Source organism: Nymphalis io, chromosome 2 (assembly GCF_905147045.1).
Source record: "Nymphalis io chromosome 2, ilAglIoxx1.1, whole genome shotgun sequence".
Classification (NCBI taxonomy): Eukaryota; Metazoa; Arthropoda; class Insecta; order Lepidoptera; family Nymphalidae; genus Nymphalis; species Nymphalis io.
In genome coordinates this window covers 8,698,944-8,723,254 of record NC_065889.1, presented here as the reverse complement: position 1 = coordinate 8,723,254, position 24,311 = coordinate 8,698,944, and the positions used below count along the sequence as shown (strand labels likewise).

Here is a 24,311-nt window from a genome sequence, read left to right as displayed (position 1 = left end):
TCTGTGCTATCTCCCACACTCTTTCTTTTGCATATCAATGATATGCTCTCTCTTGGGAACATACATTGCTATGCAGATGATAGTACAGTGCATGGTGGATACCACGGACGCGCAGTGGCTGGGCGGGCGGAAACTGAGGAGAGGCGGGAGAATCTTGTCATTGAACTCGATAGGACATTAGAGCTCATCACCAAATGGGGTTCTGATAATCTTGTTGAGTTTAATGCCAAGAAAACACAGGTGTGCGCTCTCACAGCGAAAAAGTCACCATTTTACCCTCATCCCTCCCTCTGTGGCACACCGCTGATGATACAAAGCAAAATCGCCATGCTGGGGATGGACGTTCGCTGCGACCTTAGTCCAAGGGATTACATCGAGGCTATTATAAAAACAGCTTCACGAAAACTCGGAGTTCTGAACAAGATGCGGCGTTTTTTCACGCCACAACAACTGTGCCTGTTATATAAAACACAGGTACGGTCTTGCGTTGAATATTGCTCGCACCTTTGGGATGGCTCCACTAAGTACCTAATGGAGGCCTTGGACCGGTTGCAGCGACGTGCCATACGCATTATTGGCGACGTAAAGGTCACAAACACCCTTGAACCTTTACAATTGCGTCGCGAGATAGCAGCACTGAGCGCTTTCTATCGTCTGTATCACGGCGAGTGCTCTGAGGAATTATTCTCTCTAATTCCTGCTTCCCCCTTCCTTCTTAAGTCCACGCGAGCTGGTTCTCGATTTCACCGCCTAACTGTGACATCAATTCCATCGCGCACAAAGAAATTTGGCAACTCCTTTCTTTGCCGCACTACCAAAGAATGGAATTCCTTACCAGCTCACGTGTTCCCCTCCTCTTACAACCCGGGTTCCTTCAAACGAGGCGTGAAGAGGCATCTTGCGGGCCGGCAAGGCGGGGACGGCTAGTACAGAACATTCTTCCCGACTATACTGGCCGTCGTCGCGTTTGGACTCTACCACCACTTACCATCAGGTGGAGTAGTCATTTGCCATCCCGGGGCATATAAAAAAAAATCCAGTATTTTTTTTTATATAGTATTATTATTATTAGGTATTTATAATTTATATTATGTATGGACAAAAACAAAATTTAATCCTCGACCTTTAATTGAATCTAAGATCCCAAATATATGTCCCAAATTATGAAAACATACCTTACAAAATTGTTCATTAATAATTTTATATTAAGGTTTTACCCGGCCATATTATATTTTTATATTATAAAGCTAAAGAATTTGTATGGTTGAACGCGCTGATCTCAGCAAGGAACAGTTTGATTTGAAAAGTTCTGATGGCGTTGGGTAATGAGTTTATACTGAAGAAAGTTATAGGCTGTATGCTGTGTATAACTTTAAGCAACGCCAAGCCGTGGCTGTGGAGCAGTAATAATTTTGTTATGTGATCATATATAAATTTGAATAGACAGGTATAATCCAAAAACACGATGTTTTTAATAAATATCCTGATTATAACTTATTCGCAAACTAAATTTCATAATTTGACATACTTTAGCTTAATTAAGTGTAGAATGATCCAATATATCTCAACCATAACCAGTAGATGATATTTATATAAAACCAGTTGTCTATGTATTTATGTTCTTTAAATAACGTAAAAAAAAAAGATTTTAAAAATAGAAGAAAAGAGTTTTTTGTAGTCGTATTATATCAAGTTATAATTATAAGTTAAATACTCTGAAAATTACAACTATTACATAAACATTGAATAATCATATTTTAAGTGTGATTTATTTTTATTTCAGTAATATTTATTACATACCAAAGAAACTACTGTTTTACACGTACAATTTAGACTAGTCAAAAACTTAGGTACCGTTAGCATCGGCTTAAATTAATTATTCAAAACTTAGTATTACTATTAATAATAAGATACTTAGCAGACGAATCTACTCAGTCCAATTATTTCCATGTCCATAAAAATGTTTTATTCAGTTGACGATTTCAAATATTTTAAACATTTGTTTACAAACATACGTACAGAATTTGACAAAATTCTCAAGCAAGGTGTAAAAATTAGCATTTTACGTAAGTAGCTCTTTGGTCAAAAATAATGATTGATGCATTGTTTTGTGTTTCACATTCAAAACAAATCAACAAATCAAATTTTTATTACTAAAAAAAATCTAACTAAATATCTGTATCAAATATAAGTTTGTCGACTGATTTTAATTATTTACAAATTCAATTGATGCAGAATACAAAACACTTATTTCATTGAACAATAATTCATATTTAATAAACCAATTTAAAAAGTCTTATCATGTGCTATTTTACAATTACGATTTACAAATAACTTCGTAGTAATTTATCCTCATATTCATATTAAATGATAGTCATGAAAATATTCATTAAAAGCTACTTTTTATTATTATGACAATAAGTGTGTGTAGGTGATATAGATATTGCTTTACGTAAAATATTGTTTAAATTCTCACTTAAAATGTATATAAGAATTTTAAATGATTGTAATCGAAAGTTGCGAAATGTAACATAGTAAACAAAGTAGGGATAGAAGTAATGATTAAATGTTTACAACACGTAGTAATATTTTGGGCTTCATATAACTATGGTAGGATGTTATAATAAAATTCTAATTAAATCATGGTTTAACATTGTAAATAAATCTGTACTTAAAATTTTACGAGTGTTTTATTTAACCCAACAGACCAACATATGTATATACTTAAAAGGAATGTCCTTCAGACTTATTTCTATAATATCACTATAATACTACAGCTTACATAAGTGGGGCCCATCAGCGTGGATTGAACTATCTATACACACTGTCAACTTCCAGACTCCCGAAGTTTGAACACAGGGGACCAAATTTAAATTGTTTACTAAAATTCTCACTTTATCACAATCGATCGAATCGTTGCCGTTTAACCGTTTTCCGATTCTACTAACAGAACGATCCATTTGCGGTTCGTTGAAGTTGGAATGGCATAAATGCGATGTTATTGTTACTACTTTTTACATCTCCAATCCAAAAAAAGCCGAGATGGCCTAGCGGTTAGAATGCGTGAATCTTAACCGATGATCGTGGGTTCAAACCCGGGCAAGCACCACTGAATTTTCATGTGCTTAATTTGTGTTTATAATTCATCTCGTACTTGACGGTGAAGGAAAACATCGTGAGGAAACCTGAATTTGTCTAATTTCATTGAAATTTTGCCACATGTGTATTCTACCAACCCGCATTGGAGCAGCGTGGTGGAATAAACTCCAAACCTCCTCAAAGGGAGAGGAGGCCTTAGCCCAGCAGTGGGACATTATTAGTATGTTACTGTACTGTACATCTCCAATGTCTAGGGCCGGTGATGACCACTTCCCATCATGTGGCCTGTTTGTCTATCAACTATCCATAAAATAAATAAGACCAACGAGACAACAGTATATTGCTGGTAGTGCTTTGTGCAAGTCTCTCCGTCTCTCTCTACTCACGTCAGTTATTCTACTTCAGAACATCATGACTTTATATAGCTGTGTTCCGGTTTCATTAAGTGACACTTTTAGATACGTACGAGTACGACTTAGATACGTACGATTGGAAGCGCATGCATGCCTTAAAGAGTTTGTAATTGAAACTCCTTGATTGTAACTGTCCATTGGTGGTGTTGACCCTTACCATCAGATGACCTGTTGGCTCGTCTGCCATCCTAATGTATATACTATATGGAAGGTATAACACGTTTCAATAAAGCAAATACTATGAATGGCAGCCGATCTCGTGACAATTTCTCGCACATTATTCGCATCTCTTTTCTACACGGTTTGAAAAAAAATCGCTAACATAAATCAGTTTGGATTTTAATATTTATTCTACGAAAATATTGCATTTTATAATTACTATTATTATTGTATAATATTAGCTGTTAAATTAATAATAACAAAAATTAAGTAAAAAAAAAATATGCTTTTATTTTATATTTTTTTATTTGCTATTATAATTGTTGTTTACAGACAAATCTATTGCAAAACGGTATAGTTGTGAACAATGAAGGATGGGATATGACTTTAATGCGAGTACCTCCAATCTCTGGAGCTTGAGATCCGTAAGAGGTATTATAATCAATCATTGCAGAACAGAGAGGCATTTTGTAACATTATCGAATTATAAAAAAATAAGCTCGAATCTTATTCTTATTATATAACTCGATTCTTGAATGTATCTCCAGTCTTAAATAATAAGTAGACAAAGTAATAAAGCGACAATATGGCTAAAATAAATGATTAGAAATTAAATTCTTACATTAATCGCATCTCCTCACACTTCACTTCTATACACTTCTATAATATCATCACCTAACTTTATTGATCACATCATTTTCACTTATAAACAATTATAAAAGAAATCGAATATTATATAAAAGCAAAAAAAAAGCGGATCCTTAACACTGGGATTTTTTAAAAATTAACTGCAAACAAAAAATTTATAATAATGGAATTTTAAGTAATATTTACAAAGTACAATGCTAACAAATTTAACTATCTTATTATAGACACAATAAATTTACTTTCATGAGCACTTAAGTTGTGTTTCACACACGCAATACGTTCACAATACACAACCAAAACTCGAATAATGAAACATTAAGTTACATTATTATAAGACACCATCCCATCATAACTCTGTATGTTTGTGTTCATCATCTGTAAAGAATATAAAAAAAATTAAATCGTTATAACGAAAAGACAATAATAATTAATTAATATTTGTTTTGATATGATATGAATGGAGATAGTTCAATACCTGAGGTAGTTCCTGTTTTGGTAAGTTCTTCATGATGTGCATCAATTTCCTGCAAAATTAATGATTTTATAAATATATTTATAATTTTTGACTGCCAAATGGCCTAGTGTCTAGCTTATAAAGCTGAAAATCCCGAGTTCCTTCATTCAAATCCCAAGGTAGAGCTGTAAATAACGTATTGGGGTTTTCTATCGAAAAATTCTCAGTTGCAGCCCGGAGTTACTATTGCACCATTGGATTGTCTTTGCGTAAACATTTTTTGCACAAAAATATTTCCTGCGCCAGATCTTTACGTGGTCGTCGTGACAGAAGTTCGGTCAAGAGGTCTTAGTTAATCCCGAATGCTGTTTGTTAAACATTGACACGAGTCAATGACAACATTCTGGCTCGTTTCATTGAGGATGATCAAACTAATTTTATTTATTATGTATGAATCTTTAAACTATCTGCAATCTCCTCTTTACCAGTCTAACTACATACACTGAGTATATGACATTAGACGAGGTGCTATGGTCGAACATAGCATATGCCCAGCTCTATATTACACGAAATAGAAGAGCTGGTAGTGTTCCGCACCTGTTCGCCGTCGGCGTGCTGGTAGAGGCCGCGGCGCACACGCGCCTGCAGCGCGCGCACCTCGTCGTCGTAGTGGCGCCACTCGGGCACGATGCGCATGGCGGCCGACAACTTCGCCTCTTTTGTCAGCGGGTTGTTGCACTAGTGACATAGTAAGTATTACGTTATACGATGACAAGTGTCGACAGCAAACGACGTCACGTAGGGAACAGTGTTATACTCTAGCGTTTTTAGTCTCTTTATTCTTTTTTGTAATAATATCTATACTATATTGTAAACAAGTAGCAACTCTTTAGCTGTTAGTGATAAATATGTCCTACATTGGTAAATAAGATGAAGTTAATGTATACGTAGCTATATAATAAAAAAAAAAGGTTTTGATATCAATGTATTGTTAGAATCATTATTTCTCGTATCGATATTGATTAATTGACAACTCGACGCTAAGAGCACACCGCTACAGATATTGATTGTACATTCAGATAGTATCTTTAGTTGTATTTTTATTAAAAAACTTACCAAATCAATTGTCTTAGCATATTGCTTTGAATTATCATCACACCAAGTTTCGCACCACAGCCATTCCTGTGGTAGTGACTTTATAGCCACTTGGTGAATCATATTGTTAGGTAAATCTTGATCTGCAACAAGGCAAGTAATAACAAATATTACATTAATTAACTCAGATACAAAAAAAATATACGCGAAATAAATTAACGTAAGCGAACTGTATATACGTTAGTGTGTATTATTAAAAATTAGCATAAGTTGAATAAAAACAAAACATACCCAAGTTAGACAAACTGTTGGGGTCCTGACTGAGGGCCTGATACTGGCCACGGAGGCGGTCACCGGCAGCGATGCGTCGGAAGCGCTTGAGGTCCACCACGTACAGCGCGCTGATGTGGTAGCTGCGACCCTGCAGATGGTTGCGCCAGTAACCTTGCTTCCAGAACCTATATATATATATATAGATATTATTTTTTTTCAATAAAAAAATAAAATTATGTTTGATCTTTTTTAAATTTGATTTAATTATTCAATAAACCAACCTAAATCCTTCCATTTCTTTCCTGCTGTCACAGAATGGTGTGTAACCATAAGGAGCACCAGCGAGGTCCAAATCAACTAGCTCCTTTAAGTCAGCACGAACTATCTGTGACATATGATTATATTCATTTTATTTATTTCATTTGAGAAAATCTTTTTATTTATCTCCTTGTCTCATCAAGTAGAAACAAAAATATATATATTTAACTTTATCTAAAAAATAGTATATATACTTTTATAATAGACCATTTGTCATTACAAAATTATCTATAAAATAATATAAAAAAATAAAAATGTCTTCCAGACCGATTATGATGTGATGTGTTCACAGCTGGGTCATAACATGAACATAGGAAACTCTGTGGTGCTTGGCTGCGTTTAAATCATCGGTTAAGTATCACGTAACAGAACTACCGCGCCATCTCAGTTCTCATAGTATACATTACGTACATATGATGTTTTAGCAGTAAATATCTACAAAGTTAGTATAATTGACATGTAGTAACAGCCTGTTAATGTCCCACTGCTGGGCTTAGGCCTCCTCTCCCGTTTGAGGAGAAGGTTTTGGACCTTATTCCAGCACGCTGCTCCAAAGCGGGTTGGTAGAATACACATGCAGCAGAATTTCAATGAAATTAGACACATGCAGGTTTCCTCACGAAGTTTTCCTTCACCGTCAAGCACGAGTTGAATTATAAACACAAATTAAGCACATACATTTCAATTCAGTGGTGCTTGCCCGGGTTTGAACCCACGATCATCGGTTAAGATTGACGCGTTCTAACCACTAGGCCATCTCGGCTTCCAATACACATGAGCGAAACTAAATAACTCCAAGCAATGAATCATGTCCTCACCTGGTCGGCGTCTACGAATATGATCTTCTTAACGTGTAGCGGGAAGAGCACATCTAGGAACAGAATCTTGTACCCCCAGATGGTGCGCTGGCGGTCGCGCTGTCGCTGCAGCCAGCGCGGCCACTGGTACTGCACCAACTCGTACTCGAAACCGTACTCTTGCGCCATGTACGGTAGGATGTCCTGGACAGATTTATAAACTTTTATAATCCAAATATGCTTTATTAGAGAAGGCGTTTAATTTACAAATTTACATATATTTTTTTTACTTTTGAATCTTCATGGCACAATTAACAGAATAGAGATTTTACCGAAATGCACCGGAAAGAAACTCCGTAGTTGAAAAATAGTTTCATTCAATAAACTACACCTATGTAATTAACTTTATATATGTTACATGAAAATCATCAAATACTCGCACTCTCACACGCTTTTTTATATTCTATAAAACTCTATAAGTTTTATGCTTTTTATATTACGTAATTTAAGTCAATTTTTGTGATTTATAAGTTTGTGGCGCATGACTGCGTATGTGTTTGATTATCACAACAACTTTAGTAATGTTTATTTAAGATTTTTAACAGCTTTTCTTAATAAGAGTATAGAATTCATTATTATTTGGCTCTAAACCAAGATGCATAGTAAAAACATAGAGTGGCCTTACCTTTAAGGAAGGACTTAGATAATTCTTCAAGAACCAAAACTTGACTGGTGACTTTGTGTGCTTCAAAACGGACAACATCATGATACGCAGGAACCTCTCGTAGAGATGACCCGACGCTACCGAGAACACGTTGATAGTCTCATCTTGGGACTCTTGGTCTTCGCCGCCGCCGAATGAACTATTAGTGAATAATTAATAATGAAAATTTATGTAAAAACAATTTAATTTTTTGGCAATGACGCTTTTTAATATATAGGTCAACTCATTGTTTGTTATCCTATAATATTTACTATCCTAAGAGAAAGATTCAAATCAGATCATATTTGAATTTTATCGTTGCTATTACTTAAAACAAAATTCATCATTGTGTCGGTGGCATTAAGATCAGACAAACAAAATATGTTTGTACACATTGTGTTCTTCTAAACAAGGAAAAATAAAGACAAACAAATATCGTTATTCAATGATGCATTACACTTACTTATTGATAGACAGACATAACTACCATTATAACTTTATTCACCTTGCAATAGAGTTCCAAATTCCACCGGTATTCTTTTCATCATTCTCTACAAGTAGATCAAGATTTTGTTTATCTGGTTTCTTACTGACGCGCAATTTTATAACGTGGCTTCGAAGGGAGCTCATCAGGACTTGGATGTCATCACTGCCGGCCGGTGTGTCTGTGTTTTCGTGCCTGTGGTATATTATTAAAATAATTTATTTATATTATTCAACTGTTATATTTTTTTATCATTAAGTATATTCAAAATTACAGTCTGTGATACATTACCCCACAATTTCGTAAATTTCATCCGAGCGACCAGGTCTCAAACGTAACGTCCAGGCTCCAGGATTAGCCTTCAATTGGAAGTAACCGAGATTAGCCATCACAATCGTATCCTTAGTCTCGGGCTTGTCCCTCGTGCCCAGGACGAGCTGCAGGCCGCGAGGGGGCGTTCCTAGATTTGTGTCCCACGCGTGGCCTTCTAGTAGTAGATATTCCAGCTCGAACTCGCTAAACAATTAAAATTTATAGATATAGTTGTTGAAACTTTGTATTTATAGAAAAAAATATAAAAACACCATTAAAATATTTTAGCACCAGTTAAAGGAGAGATACAAATTCCAAACAAATACAAATTTTGGGACCGGTCTAAGAATATATAAACGAATTTGTCCTAGGTCACTAAATTAAGTGTGACGATAGACATGAAAACACTGAATTATTATTCCGACTTTTTATCTGATTAAAAATCAAAACCATCAGTAACCTGTGGACCACGGAGTCGACGTCCGCAAGCCGGATATTGTCGAGGTCGTAGACGGACTTGACGCACTCGACGAGCCAGTTGGGCGGCGTGCGCAGCTCCAGCGACAGCAGCGGCGCGTGCGGCAGGCGGGAGAAGCGCGCCACCGCGCCCGCGGTCAGCGCACCCGACGCGCTGAACTGCAGCTCCGGCTCCAGCACGTAGCGATAGAAGCTGTTAGATCACGGTTAAGATAAAAAACTATTTGAAATAAACAATAATACTAACATTCCAATTAACTGACAATTAAGAGTGAAGCTGGTGATAGAAATGGGCATGACAAACGCGGAAAGTAACGCTCACTTTAAACTAACATATGTATATAGAATCCGTGAGAAAGTACTACAGCTCTGCTACTGATTGATTTAAATTCCTGTTCGGAAAATTAGGCTGTTATTCACTCGGAACATAGCTAGTTGTGACTTACTTATTATTAACATTTACAAAAAACATATCTCAAAACCTTGAACCTTGGGAAGGCTTTAATAAAAGATATACCATTTGTCGGTCTGCTTACCTATTTTAATTTAAAAAAAAGTGTCAAATGCCTTGGTAGTATTTCTTCTTGGTCATATAAATTTACTCCTCATTGAAAAATTAAAAGAAACAAAAATACTTCCTTCTTGAATAACGAACCTCTTAAGCGGCATATCAGAATTCTTGTCCTGCGGGTTGAGGAACAGCCGCAGCCTGCAGTTGACGACGCGTCGTAGCACCAGCAGCAGAGGCGCCAGGCGCTGCGCCGCCGTCGATGCCGGGTCCACCACCGCCACGATCTGATACGCGACAAAGGACAATCGACAATCGACGATTCTTGGAAATTGGCAAAAAAATACGGCCCAGTATCACCGAATCACACGACCACTTAGTGTAAGACGAATGAGACCCTCGAGGCCGAGCAGTACTGACCTCGACGGCCGCCTCGTCGTCGTAGAGAGGCGCCAGGTCTACGACGGAGTGGTCGGCGCGCAGGCCGGCCGGCAGCGCCGTGCGCGCGCGCGGGCTGCGCGCCGACAGCACCGCCACCACCTGCAGGTACTTCTCCGCCGACAGCTCAACCGCGTCATCTGTGCCGAGCCACCGGTTAATGGAATATATTGTTCTACCTGGCCTGTTTACATTATAACCGTGTATCCGCTTTGCCTATAAGACGATATTCTTTGGCTATGATACGATATACATTGGTAATAATAATAATGTCCTCCAGACCGATTTCGGCCAAGGCGAGTTAAGGTGCAGGAACAATGGCTTTACGTTCTTTCCGAGGCACAGGAGTGTTTCCAACTTCCAGACTCCGGGCTGCTACTGAGAATTTTCTGACAGAAAAACCCAATAACTTTTTATTGGTATATAAATATATCTACATCAGTAGGTATGTTGAATGGTATTAATTGTTGTAAGAAATTAAAAAAATCACACAAAGCTACTTACCATCTTCGTCTATATCATATTTGGTCACAGCATTTTTTGTATTAATTACTTCCGACAACTTATCGCCATACACTTGGTTGCTGTATCTATAACAAAGATAATATAATTCATAAAATCAAATAAGATAATGGTAACACTATGTAGAATGAGGAGAAAATACATTTTATAAGTTGAACAACCTTTTTTTACCGATCTCATCATATTTATTTAATAATTTGTCCAAAGTCGAAGCTAAAACGAGCGGTGAATGAATATTTAAAACAAATCGTTGACCTCTCGAGTAGCACGAAGTCGTCGAGGGAGAAGCGCTCCCCGGCGGCGAGCGGCCCCACGAGGCGCGCGTTGTGCACGAGCGCGCGCGCGCCCGCCCGCAGTCGCACCCCACGCGCGCTCAGCACGCGTGAGCCTTTCAGCACCCACTCGTACTTGTGCAGCAACGGCACGAGCTCGGGCTGCGGACGGCTACTCGTTAGTATGATGATTTGATGACGATGAAAGAATATAAAACCTCGATTTTTGATTAAAAAAAACTATCCCTGTTGCAATCTGCATCTCTGTAATCGGTTAAACGAGACATCACATTTTTGCAATTTATTAGGATTAAAGTTAATTCTAAAACATTGGCCTAGAAATTAGAGGCCTCAAGCGTTTTATTTATATAATTATGAGTCACCTGGAACACAGTTTACAAAATTAATAGGAAAGGTTTGAACTTTATTTCAAGTGGCAAAAAATCTATACCAATATTTCACAGTCCTGTCTCTCCTGGCAGCCCTCGTCTTCCAGTAGGCGCACGACATACTTGGTGGCCGCTGCGGAATCCAGCGCGGTCACCGCAGCTAGAACCACCTTATTCAGCGATTGGTCCTCACTCGACGTGCCGTCCACATTCGGTATAAACGCCACACGCGCTCCCCCTGTCTCTCGCTGTATAGAATATTAGAACAATTATTTTTCTGTATATTCAGTATCAGAGTAGGTTACCTAGAGAAAAGTATTTAATGAAATTTATTTTAACTAAATAAATACATATTATTAAAAAAAAAATATTAATATATATTTATAATTCGTCCACAATAACATTTTCATTTGCCCTATAATAAAATGGGATCATCGCATAATTTATCTTTTCTTAAAATTCTCTTGATAACTAATATTAGTTATGAAGATCATTTTAAAAAACAAACAAATTAACATATTAAAAAAAAAACAAATTAACTAATCTGTATCAATATAAATATATAAACTAATCTTAACAACATTAATTGTACAAAAGTTTAAAAAAAAATACTCAAGCTTTTTATAAAAAATAAAAAAGTTTTGTTATAAAGCAAGTAATTTGTGATATTTCTGGACCTGTTAAGCTGACAGAAGGAAACATGGATCAATCCCAATACAAATATATACTGGCAGAAACAATGTGACCGTATGATGAAGACGTGCGCAAGCACGTTTTCATCATAAGGTTATTTGGACATTCCAGCACGACAATGATCCAAGTCATGCTGCACGCACCGTTAAGAAATCACTCTTGTCGCAATCAGATTCCGTCTTAGATTGGCCAGCTAACAGCCCAGATCTAGACCCAATAGAGCATATTTGGTGCGAAGTCAAGAAAAAGGTTTCAAAACAACAGTGTGGAAATTTAAGAGAGCTGTATGACTCTTATTATCATTTTATAGTGTAGATAAGCGGACGACCATATGAGTTACCTGATGGTAAGTGGTCACCAACGCCCATAGACATTGGCATTGTAAGAAATGTTAACCATCGCTTACATCGCCAATGCGCCACCAACTTTGGGAACTAAGATGTTATGTCCCTTGTACCTGTAATTACACTGGCTCAATCACCCTTCAAACCGGAGCACAACAATACCAAATGCTGCTGTTTTGCGGTAGAATATCTGATGAGTGGGTGGTAGCTACCCAGACGAGCTAACACAAATTTCTAGCACCAGTAGAAATGAACAATGGAACTCTATTTCTCCTGCGAAATGTCAAAAATTGATAGAGTTAATGCCTCGCCGGTTTAAATCAGTAATTAAATCAGCCATGGACATGCTACTAACTATTAATTTTATTTTAAAATGTATTAAATTGCTTTTTTCCTTTACGCACTTCACGTTCATGTGACTTTTTTAATATAAGATTCATCATCTTAAAACAAACTTCATTCATCATAAAACAACTCTTTTAAGCAGTTTAATAAATCGTTCGTAATTATTTGTGCAGCATCATTACAATTTTTATATAATATATATATATATATATATATATATATGAAATGTTAACCATCGCTTACATCGCCAATGCGCCACCAACTTTGGGAACTAAGATGTTATGTCCCTTGTACCTGTAATTACACTGGCTCAATCACCCTTCAAACCGGAGCACAACAATACCAAATGCTGCTGTTTTGCGGTAGAATATCTGATGAGTGGGTGGTAGCTACCTCATATAGGTATAGGTATAGGTATATATATATATATATATATATATATATATATATATAAAGCATCATTACAAGTTTGTAACTTTAGAGAAAAAAAAATTAAAAAAAAAAAAAATTTTTGATTTATTTTTGATATACGATTTCCCTATCTCTATATTCCTATAACCGTTTGCTCTATTCATTAGGCTTTTTCATAACATAGCTAGTTACTTTTAAGAAGGAATACATAACTAAACAAGACATGATTTAGATTAAAAAAATCTGGAAATTCAAGTCGTTCTTATTTATATGACCACAACTGTGTATCCTTAAGAAACGTTGGGATGTACGACTTATGGCATCTAGCTTATGTCAAAAATGGGATACAAGTGGAAAATGTCTGCTGACTTATTACCATAAAAGTTAGAGCATTTCTTAGTAATTCCCTCGTATCTTTCTCATTGAGATCACCAATAACCCAGATGGTCTGAGTTATTTTTTCTTGTTTTCCTGATTTTGAAAAGTACTTTAGTAACGGTAGAGCCGTTGCCAGAGCGTCGCGACCTGAAAAAATATATTTACATTTCATAAAATAGCAGAAGCAGCAGACAGATTATAATATTCAGATGATAAAAAACCTACCCGTCAAATGCAGTAGACGATGAATTTTATCTTCTGTAAATAATTTAGTTGAAGATGGAACACCTGATAAATCCAAATATTGAGATGGGTCAGAAGACAAAACTCGACGATTCAATCTAAAAATACATATTTTTTTAGTAATAAATATTATGATTAGAAATTGAACATCACCATCAATATCATATGTTTTAATTATTTTAGTATAGTTTGTTAGTTAGCTATGATCAGCTTTGACTTATACATATGTATATTTCTATAACTCTTATATTAAGAAGAACAATAGATCATTTATACCTCGGCATAATATGAGGCTGTTTCATAAGATAATCCACCGCGTCATCTGTATCAGCAAGTTCTCCGCGAAAAACAGATCGCTGCAGGCGTCCCGTGTGACGCGACAGCGCCGTCACCAACGCCTCCTCCAGCAGCTCCACGGACGACGTCACGGGCGACGCGCTGTCGTCCCACAGCGGTACGCCGTTTATTAATACCTGCGAATTAAGCTGAAATAATATCCAATGCTCTCATATGTAGGGTGGGTGCGATAGGCAGAGTAGCTGCTCAAAAATATATTTGAGCAAGCGAACATCGCACATTTAATGATTTTTCTCACCAGGGGATACTTATCGGTTCCTAATTTCGCCACGAATTCTTCGGCCAACTGATTACCAAAGTTATATTCAGAATCTTCAGATATAATGTCATCTAGGTTAGCGCTAAAACTGGCATACTTCTTCAAATGTTCTTTGATGAGGTCAATGCTGACACCTTCTTCCTGAGCCGACTGTAAAAGCTGCAACAAGAGAAAAGTATAAAACGTCAAACACAACAAAATCAAATAGGAATTAGTAGATTCGAATAGTATTTAGAGTCTAAATATAGTCAGTCACCTGCGTGAGGAAGTAAAATGCTTCCTTGTTAGAGTTCTTCTCCTGCGCGACGTAGTTGAAGGCGGCGCGCGCGGCGTTCGCCAGCGCGTCGTGCGCGGCGGGCGCCAGCACCAGCCCCACGCGCACCGGCGTGGCGTGCTTCAGCAGCGTCTCGCCCAGCTTTAACGGCGGCGCGGACGACGGGCTCGTCGGGTCCACTACTATGACCTGATAAAAATATGGAAATGCGATTCCCTTTAGTCAGTCTTCTAATTATCGTTTAGTTATTATCTCAGTAGGAAATTAATTTTATTTTTGGTTTTGCCATCCGGCCATACCATAATTGCCATTTGGCAAAATTATACTTAAGCAACGATTCTACAAAATTAAGGCCCGGCAGGTGTTTTGTACCAACCCGCATTGGAGCAGCGTGGTGGAATAAGCTCCAAACCTTCTCCTCAAAAGGGAGAGGAGGCCTTAGCCCAGCAGTGGGACATTAACAGGCTGTTACTGTACTGTAGGTGTTTTGTGTCTATCAGTTCCACAGTTAATTATATTCAATGTAATACATTAGTTATAAAATTTTATCATGTCTACATCTGTCTAATTGGTCTTACATATTTAGCTATGATTAATATATTATACATAGACTTACATAGTTATAAATATTCCTTCTTAAGTTTCTTAGCATCCCAGGATATGTAGGCCGCAACAACTCCATGAAAGATGAGGGCCACCGTCGATATCGGTCATCTGATTCCAAGTCATTGAGCCATGTGATGGCTGTATCACGGATATCTAGACCATACTCCTCCCACGAATAACTCTCGCCCACATCAAGCGCCATCAGCTTGTTGATAAAAATCTTTGATAATCCTGTTCAAAAATTAGAGACATGAAATATAAAATTCATTTTAAGTTTGAAAGTGTAGAATGAGTCAGCGTATTTACTATTCCATACATAAAAACTACTGTTAATAACAAGTTTGTGAAATATTGTTATGTTGACTTTTATCTATGCTACTATTTTCAAACGACACCAGCAAGATAGCACAAGATGCGGCAGTGCATAAATGTGTGGATTGATATCCAACACTATTGAAGAGTACTCGGAGAACCAACGGCTTTACGTGAAGCTCGGTATAAAAACTAACAACTACCAAACTCTAAGCTGAGAATTTATTGATGGAAATAAACAATATTTTTTTTATTAGCCCAACATGGTATTTGAATATTTTATCATGACCATTAGCACACATTAACAATGGTGAACACTTCCGGGCGAAAACGATATGTTTGGTTTCAATTAGTATTTAGAATCAAATATTACCGAGAGCATGCAAGGTGTTCATAGGTCCAATGTCATCCCTAAGAGCATTCAACAGGGCTAGCACGTCCACCTCCTCTGCGTCGTACTGGGCGCCTGACACCAGTAACAAAGGCTCCGCGGCACGGAGTCCCAGTGATGACGCCCATATGTCCTGATTGTAAAGCACCTCGTCGCGGAATGAGCGTGGTACGTTTACGTGAATGAGAGACTTTGTCTAAACAAATAAATGTAAATTAATTTTATTACATTAGTTGCATACAAATTCATTGTTGAAAATACACAATAAACGTACAAATTGACTTACAGAAGTTACTTTTAACATATTGACTAAATTTTTAAAATTATATATCATATTGTAAATTTGTGTAATTTTTATAGATACTTACTTGCATAGGAAAGTTTTGTGCAATGGATGTTAAAACTTTGAGAGCTTCATCACCACCAGCGTCATGAGCGTCTATAACGGCAGCAGCCGCTTGCATACTGAGTGCCTGCATCTGCCAAACCTTGAGTGGCGCCAATTCTTCGCTTGTTTCAGACAAGTGACGTCGAAAACGTTCCAATGGTGTCCGCAAGGCAGGAAAAAGGTTTCTATCGCAATATAAACATTACACATTACCATTAATATATTTCAACGAAAGTGTTCATAGTAAACTTATAACTATAATAATGTTCCAATGTAAAAAAAAACGGAAGAAATCACAAAAACGTTTCTTTTAAATATAAAAATCTTTTTCTTCTTCGTACACATAGACTACTAAGATGCATACGGTTTATTTTAGCTTTCAGATTTTATTTATTTGAGTATTTGTAAGATGTTTATAGCAACTAATCTATGATAGTTCATTAAACTTATTAAAATTGTATTAATAAAAGTTTACAGTTTCTGTGATATTGCAAATGATTCAAAACATTTGGCAATATTCTCTTTTGAATTAAACTCCGCATAGTCATTTAGCTAAATTACAGCCATTGTAAAAAGCTTTTTTGTTTTGCACATAAACTGATATATTCAGTCAATCAAAAAAAATATTTTAAGAGCAGGTTGAAAGCAAAAAACAAGAATAAAATGAAAATAATAAAAACTAATACACATTTGTTTGCTACATTACTAATAACGAAACTATTTATTAATGTAAAGAATTCATTGAGTGGACTATGTTACTAATATTGTTAAAACAGCAGCAGATAAACAAATGTTCAGCTGCTAACATCTAGAATCATATGAATTGAAGATTTTTAACCATACTTACTTGAGCCTTCCAAAATTAAATCCATCAATTTGGTTTTGTGGGTCATTTTCATCTTCTTCTGCTGAAGGAACTGAGGTATCACCACTCTCGGACTCCTTTGGAGTGGTATCATCTTGACTTTTGTACTCAGTGCTTTTTAATTGTAATTCAACGCCATAGCCCGACAGACGAACTTTAGGCTTTCCCCGAGGCTACAATATGAAAGTTTACACATTTGTTTATATTTTTCAATAAACAGAGTACTGTTAAAAATTCTATTTTAAAATATTGACATAATCAAAAATACCTTAACATTCCACCTAACTATGTAATTGATTAAACCTAAATCTGCATATCCCGAAAGAATTTTATGTTTTGTTGCAAAATCTGCCAGTCCCAGTTCACCATATAGAATTGCTGTTAGGCTCTTGTTGTCACTGCTTGGATATGAATGGTCCAACAAATATGTTTCTAATTTATGATCCTCCTAGAATCATAATAAAATAATTAATACAATAATATTCAGAAATATATTACTTTATTGGAATTTGAAAATAATATTGGTAGTCAGTATTACTTTTAATTGGCAGTTTAACAATGAATTATTATCTTTGTTACCCACTTGAGGATTAATTCAAATTATCTTTTATTTACTTACTGGATCATACTGATTAGATGATCTCAGTATATCTTTTAATGCATCATTATCACAAATTTTTCTAGATGCTATTGATACAAATGTGTCACAGGAAACATCTTTAGCTCCATTGTCCGTAGCAATTTGATCAAACATACGAACAGTGGGTGATGTTAAATGCATTGAAAGAGCAAGCTTAGCCATCCGCAGTTGGGCTGGAGCCAGTAGTGAAGTTGCTACCCCAATACAAGCATCATAGACTTGTTTATCTGTTTCTGAAAACAAACCACATCTTGACTATAACTTTCAGCCTATTATTTCGATTCTCTGTTTTCATAATTTTACATTACTAAGTAATGTTAATATAAACTATATGTCTAAAATAAAAAGATGTTGTTACCTAGAGTATCCAAGTTTGTTTTTAAGGAATTGATTCTATCAAAAAACGACCAAAATAAGTCTGTACTCTCGCCTGAAAGATATTCAGCTAATTCCAACACTATAGGAGTAACTTCCCATTTAGCGCTTACAAATGTGGTTACTCCTTTAGACTTCTTCTCTTCGCGTTTTAAGGAGTCAGAGTTAGCAGCAAAGGTAAATGAAACGTGGGCTAATATAATTAAAAATACAATTCCACCGGTCGGTTTCATTTTGTTATTTAAAAAATCATGCACTCAATAATAAACTATAAATGGAAAATTTAATTTTACAAAAGACTATTTTAATATAATTTTATCATTATTGGAGTAGTATACGACAATGTTTAGATTTTTTATTTTATACGAATTATCCTATCTACTTTTTGATAGAATTTCACACCAATGACAGATGAACACGGCATTTATTACAACAGCGTTCAAATTTTCCGAGACTTATTCTTCGCAATTTTTTTATTAATACCATTATAACCCCCTTTTTTAATATAGTCATTTTATTACATTATTGTTATAGTAATGTTTTAAAATCTTATTTTATTCTTATTGATAAAAGACAAATGAGTTCCCAAAAAGAGATCTTTAATCTTCAAAAATTATTAAAACGTAGTGATTATATACTCTGTGGAAATAGACAGCTTACCAGTGATGACAACGTCACTGTCAGTTACGTCAGATATAAATGTAAAAGGTATTATCTGTCAGTTTCTCAGTGAAGAGCTATATTAACATTTAATAATCCCGACTATATTAAATTCTATTCTCAATTTCTATAATCTCGTTCATACTGGTACGTGAACAGGCCTGATAAAAAAAGTCATTCTTGCACAAAAAACATACATAATTTTTTGAAGTGCATTTCAGTCGTATATTAAAACAATATTTTCCTAATTCGTCAATTAATCTTTTCAGAATTAATGAAATAACTTTTGTCCTCTTAAGGTTCGCTAATTGACTGTCAACTTTGAAATTGCTATAGTTTTGTGGGTACAATGCAATATCCCTCTGACGAATCTTACACTCGGCTCATAAGCCATAATATGACAGTCCCACAAAGAATAAAGGTAAATATTATAGATTTATAGCAAGCTTAAAAGCATGACATGTCCAAAAACAAAAAATAAAGCAAAATGTTATAATATATATATATAATGTATTAGTTATTAAAATATGTTTAGATAACAAATTAAGTATATGAATAGCAGTCCAGTCATTATTTATGTATTCAATTTAAAACATATTTGTAACCTGCTTTACATTTACTATATTTAAGGCAACGGGAGATATTGGCGATGAAGATAGTGCTCCAAATGGATTGGTTACTGGATGGGATTATGCCAATGAGAAATTTGATATGAAAGTACCAGAGAGAATACTTGTTGTTGGCCAGGACCAACATATAGGTAAATAAATGAGATGGGTTTTATTTTTATTTCAAAACAATTTACCTACATTTTATTCAATTATGATAATGATTGTGTTATTAACAATATAAATCTATCTATGGCTATATTGAGCTCTGCGAATGCCAATAGAGCTTTAAATAAATGTCTAATTCTAAATGTGATATTTTTACACAAAAAAAATCATGTGTGAATATTTTTGTGTAAACCTTATAATTTTATTTAAATACTTTAGAATAATATAATATTTAGTTGAATGTTGGATTTCATTAAATACAAAAGTAGACATAAATATAAACAATGGTAGGATATTATCTTTTTACTTTTGTTTTATTTTATTATTTCCTTATATCTGTTATTTCAATGAGGAAAAGCTTAATCATAAAATAGTGTAACATATTATAACTATGTATTAAAATATTGTCTATATTCTGTATTTTTTTTTAATTATAACTACTATTGTGATTGCTTATTTTTTTAATTTTACTAAACAGGAACAAAAGCTACACCCCGAGAGATTCAATTGGACAATGCAGTTTTGCCGAATGATCCTGGCATGGTTCGCGTGAGCACACCACCTCGCGTTATCACTCTTGATCAACATTACTTTCCATCAGCTGATGATTATCCTATTGATGTGCCAAACTCTCCACCAAAAAATGTTCGAACTATACATGCTGTAGGCGGTAGAGTACAAGCTGTAACACCAATTCCTGACCATTTTAATGAATCAACCATGACTGAATCACGTCTCGTGCTAAGGTATTTTAACAACAAAATAAAATTTGACAATATTTTCGAAAGTAAAAACACAATGTCATTATTATCTTCAATGTTTTAGAGATCCAACACCACCAATGGGCAATGGCGAAGGGCTTTCCACTTCAGAGGAACTAGTACATTTACGAAGACAAATCGTCAAATTAAATCGACGTGTAATGTCTATTGAAGCTGAACAATTGCAGCGACAACAGAAAGAAAAAATTGCTTATGCAATAAGTATTGCTTACTTATTGTTTAAAGTAATTGCTTGGTTAAATAGGTCTTAAATAGAGAAAGAGAAAAGTTTGTCACATTAGAATGAAGTTTTGATTTATTGTTGACTTCATAAAATATACCCATTTGTGACCACAGTAAGTGGTACATTATAGTGTTGCCTTTACTTATTATAGTGTGTACAAGTTGGAAGTGTTAATTATTATTCAATTTTCAATCATTTTAGATTATAGGAACATTCTTTTATAACAAATGATTTTATGACCATCTGTTTACCTAATTTCTTGTAAAGTGTAACAGTCAGTTGTTTGTATATACTATAATTCTCTTTGCATATACTTTAATGAATTGTTAAAAATACTTTTTACTCTTCTTTAAAGTTGATTCAATAGGTGTTTTTTTTTAAAATAAAATAAAATTATATTTACCAAATTCTACCTTTACTTAAATTGTACCATAAGAATAAGATCACTTATTAAAATGAAAAACATTTCAGGGTAACACTCAATATATTCCAAAAAATGCCACAGGACATTAACATGAAACATTCTAAAATGTGAATGTTTAATTTACAAAGAATTAATATCTATTGAAAGTAAGTAAATAATAGAACAGTGACTGTTTTATGAAAGAATACTGTATTAGATTCATAATTATAATTTTAATTTGTCTCTGAAGGCTTATCTTCATAGATAAAAATAACTGAAAATAGTGGACCACCAAGACGCTGTGCTAGCCATGCATTTTTTACTACAGCTAATTTGAGGGAGTCCACAGCGAGACGAGCATTTAAGTTTGTATGTAGAGCTCTTCCCATACCTTCTAAAATAATTAAATCTACTCCTCGTATCTTCATTTCAGAGCAAAGTCCTAAAAAAATGTATTGTTTAAATCACATTTTATTATTTTATAAATATACAAATTCTATTTAAATCATTCATCTCACCTACACTGATAGTTCTAAGATCAAGACAAGGGCCTCTTTGTCCACTAGATCTAACTACTAAATCTCCTGTAGCCATTGCAGCAGCAAGCACAGGGCAGATTAAAGATCCGCGTTGTAGTACTTCCTCCAGTTCAACATTGGTAACATCATTTAAAGCTGGCCATTCATTAGCACACAAAATAACTGATGTCCCTCTCAACAGTAAACCTCTTACAAATGGCAAAATACCAAGCACAATGTCCACACCACTGTTGTCTACGAAAATAGCAGCACAGTGATGAACAGTTTTCTGTAATATAAAATGAAAAATAAAACTTTTTAAAGAAAATAATTTAATAGACAAAGTAATGAAAGTAATAGTGAAGTTACCTCTAATTTATCAATCCATTTCTCCAAGCCATCGTATAACCATGGCCTTTTTTGAATCTTTTGCAAAGCTTCATAAAGCCCACAATTTAAAATTGAAGTAACAGCTTGTGCACCCCAATCAAACATATTACCTGTAACCAAACAGTATTTTCTTTAACAATTAATATTTTAAAACATTTTGTAAAAATGTAATTACTTTACTGTTATACTTACCAGCAAGGACTCCTCTACATAACTCAGTCCACCTTTGCCGGTCATCAGGCAAACCATCAATTTCTGCTAATCTTCCTGCAAGACTTGTTAAAGCAGCTTCATTTTCATACTGCTTTTGTTGTTTCCATAAGTCAAAGAAACCCTGAGAACGAAGGCATGTTTCGTTGACGTCAAGAAGCAATCGAATAGTCAATTGCCCATGTGCACTAAAATATAAATAAGCAATTAATAGAAATAAAATACAATTAAAAATAAAACAAAGCTTTTATATATTTTTAACGAAGCCAATATACTTACAGTGGATTAATTCTAAGCTCTTTTAATGCCTCCACATAACAAGTCTTAAATTTTAAAGCTCTTATTTCAACTGTGGGATCTTCTGTATTTGATAGAGCAAAATTAACATATTTTTCCACGAGCTTTTCACAGGTATTGAGCCAATATTCTCTCGCTTCTTCGTCGGCTAATAGGTCCAAAGTATCTGGACTATATTTATCTGGCTCATATAGAATATGCGATAAGCCAAAATGTTCCATCATGAATTATTACACTAAAAACGTTACTATATTTTAAGAACACTACAATTATTTTATTTACTATTGTGCTATCCCATTGTAATGTTTTATCAATATGCTAATACAATCATAGACTTTTATCTTATCTTTCAAATTATGTCTGTTTCGAGACAATGACAATTATATATTACACACAACAACAAACATATTAAAATCGACTAAGCCAAAGAGTATATAATAACTACAACTATGTAGAATATACAGGCTATAGCAAACCTATGATCTAGTTTCTAGTAGGTATCATAAAATATCTCATCTGTTAAATTGTTATTCTGTGCTCTTCATCTTTATAATTTAGACGTATTCTGTATATTCTGTGTCATTATGATTCTATTGGCATTTAACTCTACATCTACAATAATTAAGTCCCGTACACATATACGTATCTCAACAGAAGAAGTAATTTTATTTGTGTCGATAATCAATTGCTGATATAATTACCAACGACGCTTACATACGATAAATGTAATCAGTCCTTAAAACGCAAACGACAAATTAGCAACTGATATTGCTGCGCTTTAAAAAAAATATTTCATAGTATTTATTGTTCAGCAGATGTCGATATGTCTTATAATTTAAGTAAAAACAGACTGTTCGAAATATTTAAAATTTGTAAGTAAACAAGAGCGACATGCCAGATGCCAGATGCTCCTGACGTCACTGCCGACTTAGATGCTGATGTTGTGCGTCAAGGCATGGAACTCTTTGTTACGTACTCTGCAGTACCCATCGGTGGCAAATCCTAATCTTGGTTTGGTCTTATGTAAAACGGCGGTGATATGGGCTGTCGTTTCGGCGTCTTGTGATGTAAATATAAGCAATTTTAAAAAGAGCTACAACTCTGCGAGAAATCTGTTTGTCTTGATCCTTCAAAAAAATTATTGCTAAAGCAAAGTCGAAGTACATTGGCACAATTGGTGAGAAATTGGTGCGTCTTCCTTCGGAAACACGTGCCTTCTGGTCTGTTGCTAAAACTGTATTAGGGAACATCCGGCCGTTCTATAATTCATATCTGCTCAGACACAAAGATTCACTAGACCAAACTACGAAGGAGAAAGCTTATTATTTGGGCTGTCTTTTACGTTCAGCTCTTGATGAACGAAGAAAGTCAAAACCGATAGTTCTACGGTGGTGTAATACCATGATGCCAGAGATAAATTCTGGGGAATTCAGTTCATACTACACTTCTTCACACACAAACGCAAATTAAAAGAAGATCCCATATAAAAATTGTTGGTACTACTTCGTTCGAAATTTCGTCTGCTTAATGTTGGTTATATGTAACACGACAGCACACAAACTTCATTTTCTGGTTTACTATATAATGCAGAATTTGTGGCTTCAAGCAGCAATTAATATATCTATTTTACTAAATATTTAGAATTTGTTATATTTGTATTGAATTGACTCAAATAATTCATATATATATGTTGGCACGAACTTATTTCATTACTATTTAAAAATATTTAACTATCAAGTTACATCTACTCGCTATTATGTTAAATTGTAAATTTTATTTAGGTAATCTTCTGTGTATTACTTTTCACGTA

At 34.9% G+C, this 24,311-nt stretch overlaps 3 protein-coding genes across 5 annotated transcripts; 1 reads left to right on the top strand and 2 right to left on the bottom strand.

The window, feature by feature from the left end:
* Positions 1-3,953: 3,953 nt before the first annotated feature.
* On the bottom strand, positions 3,954-18,634 carry LOC126773040 (UDP-glucose:glycoprotein glucosyltransferase). The gene is made up of 28 exons (XM_050493667.1): positions 18,226-18,634; positions 17,847-18,100; positions 17,496-17,675; positions 17,210-17,400; positions 16,343-16,547; positions 15,957-16,170; positions 15,282-15,502; positions 14,648-14,854; positions 14,371-14,550; positions 14,052-14,248; positions 13,758-13,873; positions 13,531-13,679; positions 11,424-11,609; positions 10,956-11,134; positions 10,683-10,768; positions 10,161-10,318; positions 9,888-10,027; positions 9,216-9,425; positions 8,735-8,959; positions 8,465-8,638; positions 7,942-8,119; positions 7,278-7,460; positions 6,423-6,526; positions 6,160-6,326; positions 5,890-6,011; positions 5,371-5,511; positions 4,795-4,843; positions 3,954-4,694 (listed from the first exon to the last, which is right to left on the bottom strand). The coding sequence occupies exons 1-28, from the start codon at positions 18,473-18,475 to the stop codon at positions 4,666-4,668; spliced, it is 4,695 nt and encodes a 1,564-aa protein (XP_050349624.1). The 5' UTR covers positions 18,476-18,634; the 3' UTR covers positions 3,954-4,665.
* Positions 18,635-18,932: 298 nt separating this feature from the next.
* LOC126773227 (transport and Golgi organization protein 11) lies at positions 18,933-21,061 on the top strand. 2 transcript variants are annotated; one of them, XM_050493992.1, is made up of 5 exons: positions 18,933-19,049; positions 19,202-19,323; positions 19,533-19,662; positions 20,157-20,424; positions 20,504-21,061. In XM_050493992.1, the coding sequence occupies exons 2-5, from the start codon at positions 19,252-19,254 to the stop codon at positions 20,709-20,711; spliced, it is 678 nt and encodes a 225-aa protein (XP_050349949.1). In that variant the 5' UTR covers positions 18,933-19,049; positions 19,202-19,251; the 3' UTR covers positions 20,712-21,061. The 2 variants fall into 2 exon arrangements, with proteins under 2 accessions (XP_050349949.1, XP_050349940.1); XM_050493983.1 differs by having other exon boundaries at positions 18,937-19,049; positions 19,172-19,323.
* An 87-nt stretch (positions 21,062-21,148) lies between these two features.
* On the bottom strand, positions 21,149-22,921 carry LOC126773200 (4'-phosphopantetheine phosphatase). Of its 2 annotated transcripts, none has more exons than XM_050493936.1 (5): positions 22,484-22,919; positions 22,187-22,392; positions 21,974-22,104; positions 21,605-21,893; positions 21,149-21,528 (listed from the first exon to the last, which is right to left on the bottom strand). In XM_050493936.1, exons 1-5 carry the CDS (start codon positions 22,723-22,725, stop codon positions 21,320-21,322), a joined length of 1,077 nt encoding a protein of 358 aa, XP_050349893.1. In that variant the 5' UTR covers positions 22,726-22,919; the 3' UTR covers positions 21,149-21,319. The 2 variants fall into 2 exon arrangements, with proteins under 2 accessions (XP_050349893.1, XP_050349902.1); XM_050493945.1 differs by having other exon boundaries at positions 21,280-21,528; positions 21,609-21,893; positions 22,484-22,921.
* Between the last annotated feature and the right edge of the window lie 1,390 nt (positions 22,922-24,311).

Bases quoted from the DNA above. Each gene is read 5' to 3' on its own strand.
- LOC126773040 (XM_050493667.1), bottom strand. From the start codon at position 18,475: ATGAAACCGACCGGTGGAATTGTATTTTTAATTATATTAGCCCACGTT. The intron at 15,503-15,956 runs GTAATATTTGAT...ATTTTTGAACAG, and splicing joins GAACACCTTGCATGCTCTCG to GATTATCAAAGATTTTTATC. The intron at 6,527-7,277 runs GTGAGGACATGA...CATATGTCACAG, and splicing joins TATTCGTAGACGCCGACCAG to ATAGTTCGTGCTGACTTAAA.
- LOC126773227 (XM_050493992.1), top strand. From the start codon at position 19,252: ATGCAATATCCCTCTGACGAATCTTACACTCGGCTCATAAGCCATAAT. The intron at 19,324-19,532 runs GTAAATATTATA...ACTATATTTAAG, and splicing joins CAGTCCCACAAAGAATAAAG to GCAACGGGAGATATTGGCGA. The intron at 20,425-20,503 runs GTATTTTAACAA...TCAATGTTTTAG, and splicing joins GAATCACGTCTCGTGCTAAG to AGATCCAACACCACCAATGG.
- LOC126773200 (XM_050493936.1), bottom strand. From the start codon at position 22,725: ATGATGGAACATTTTGGCTTATCGCATATTCTATATGAGCCAGATAAA. The intron at 22,393-22,483 runs GTAAGTATATTG...TTTATATTTTAG, and splicing joins GAGCTTAGAATTAATCCACT to TGCACATGGGCAATTGACTA. The intron at 21,529-21,604 runs GTGAGATGAATG...ACATTTTTTTAG, and splicing joins TCTTAGAACTATCAGTGTAG to GACTTTGCTCTGAAATGAAG.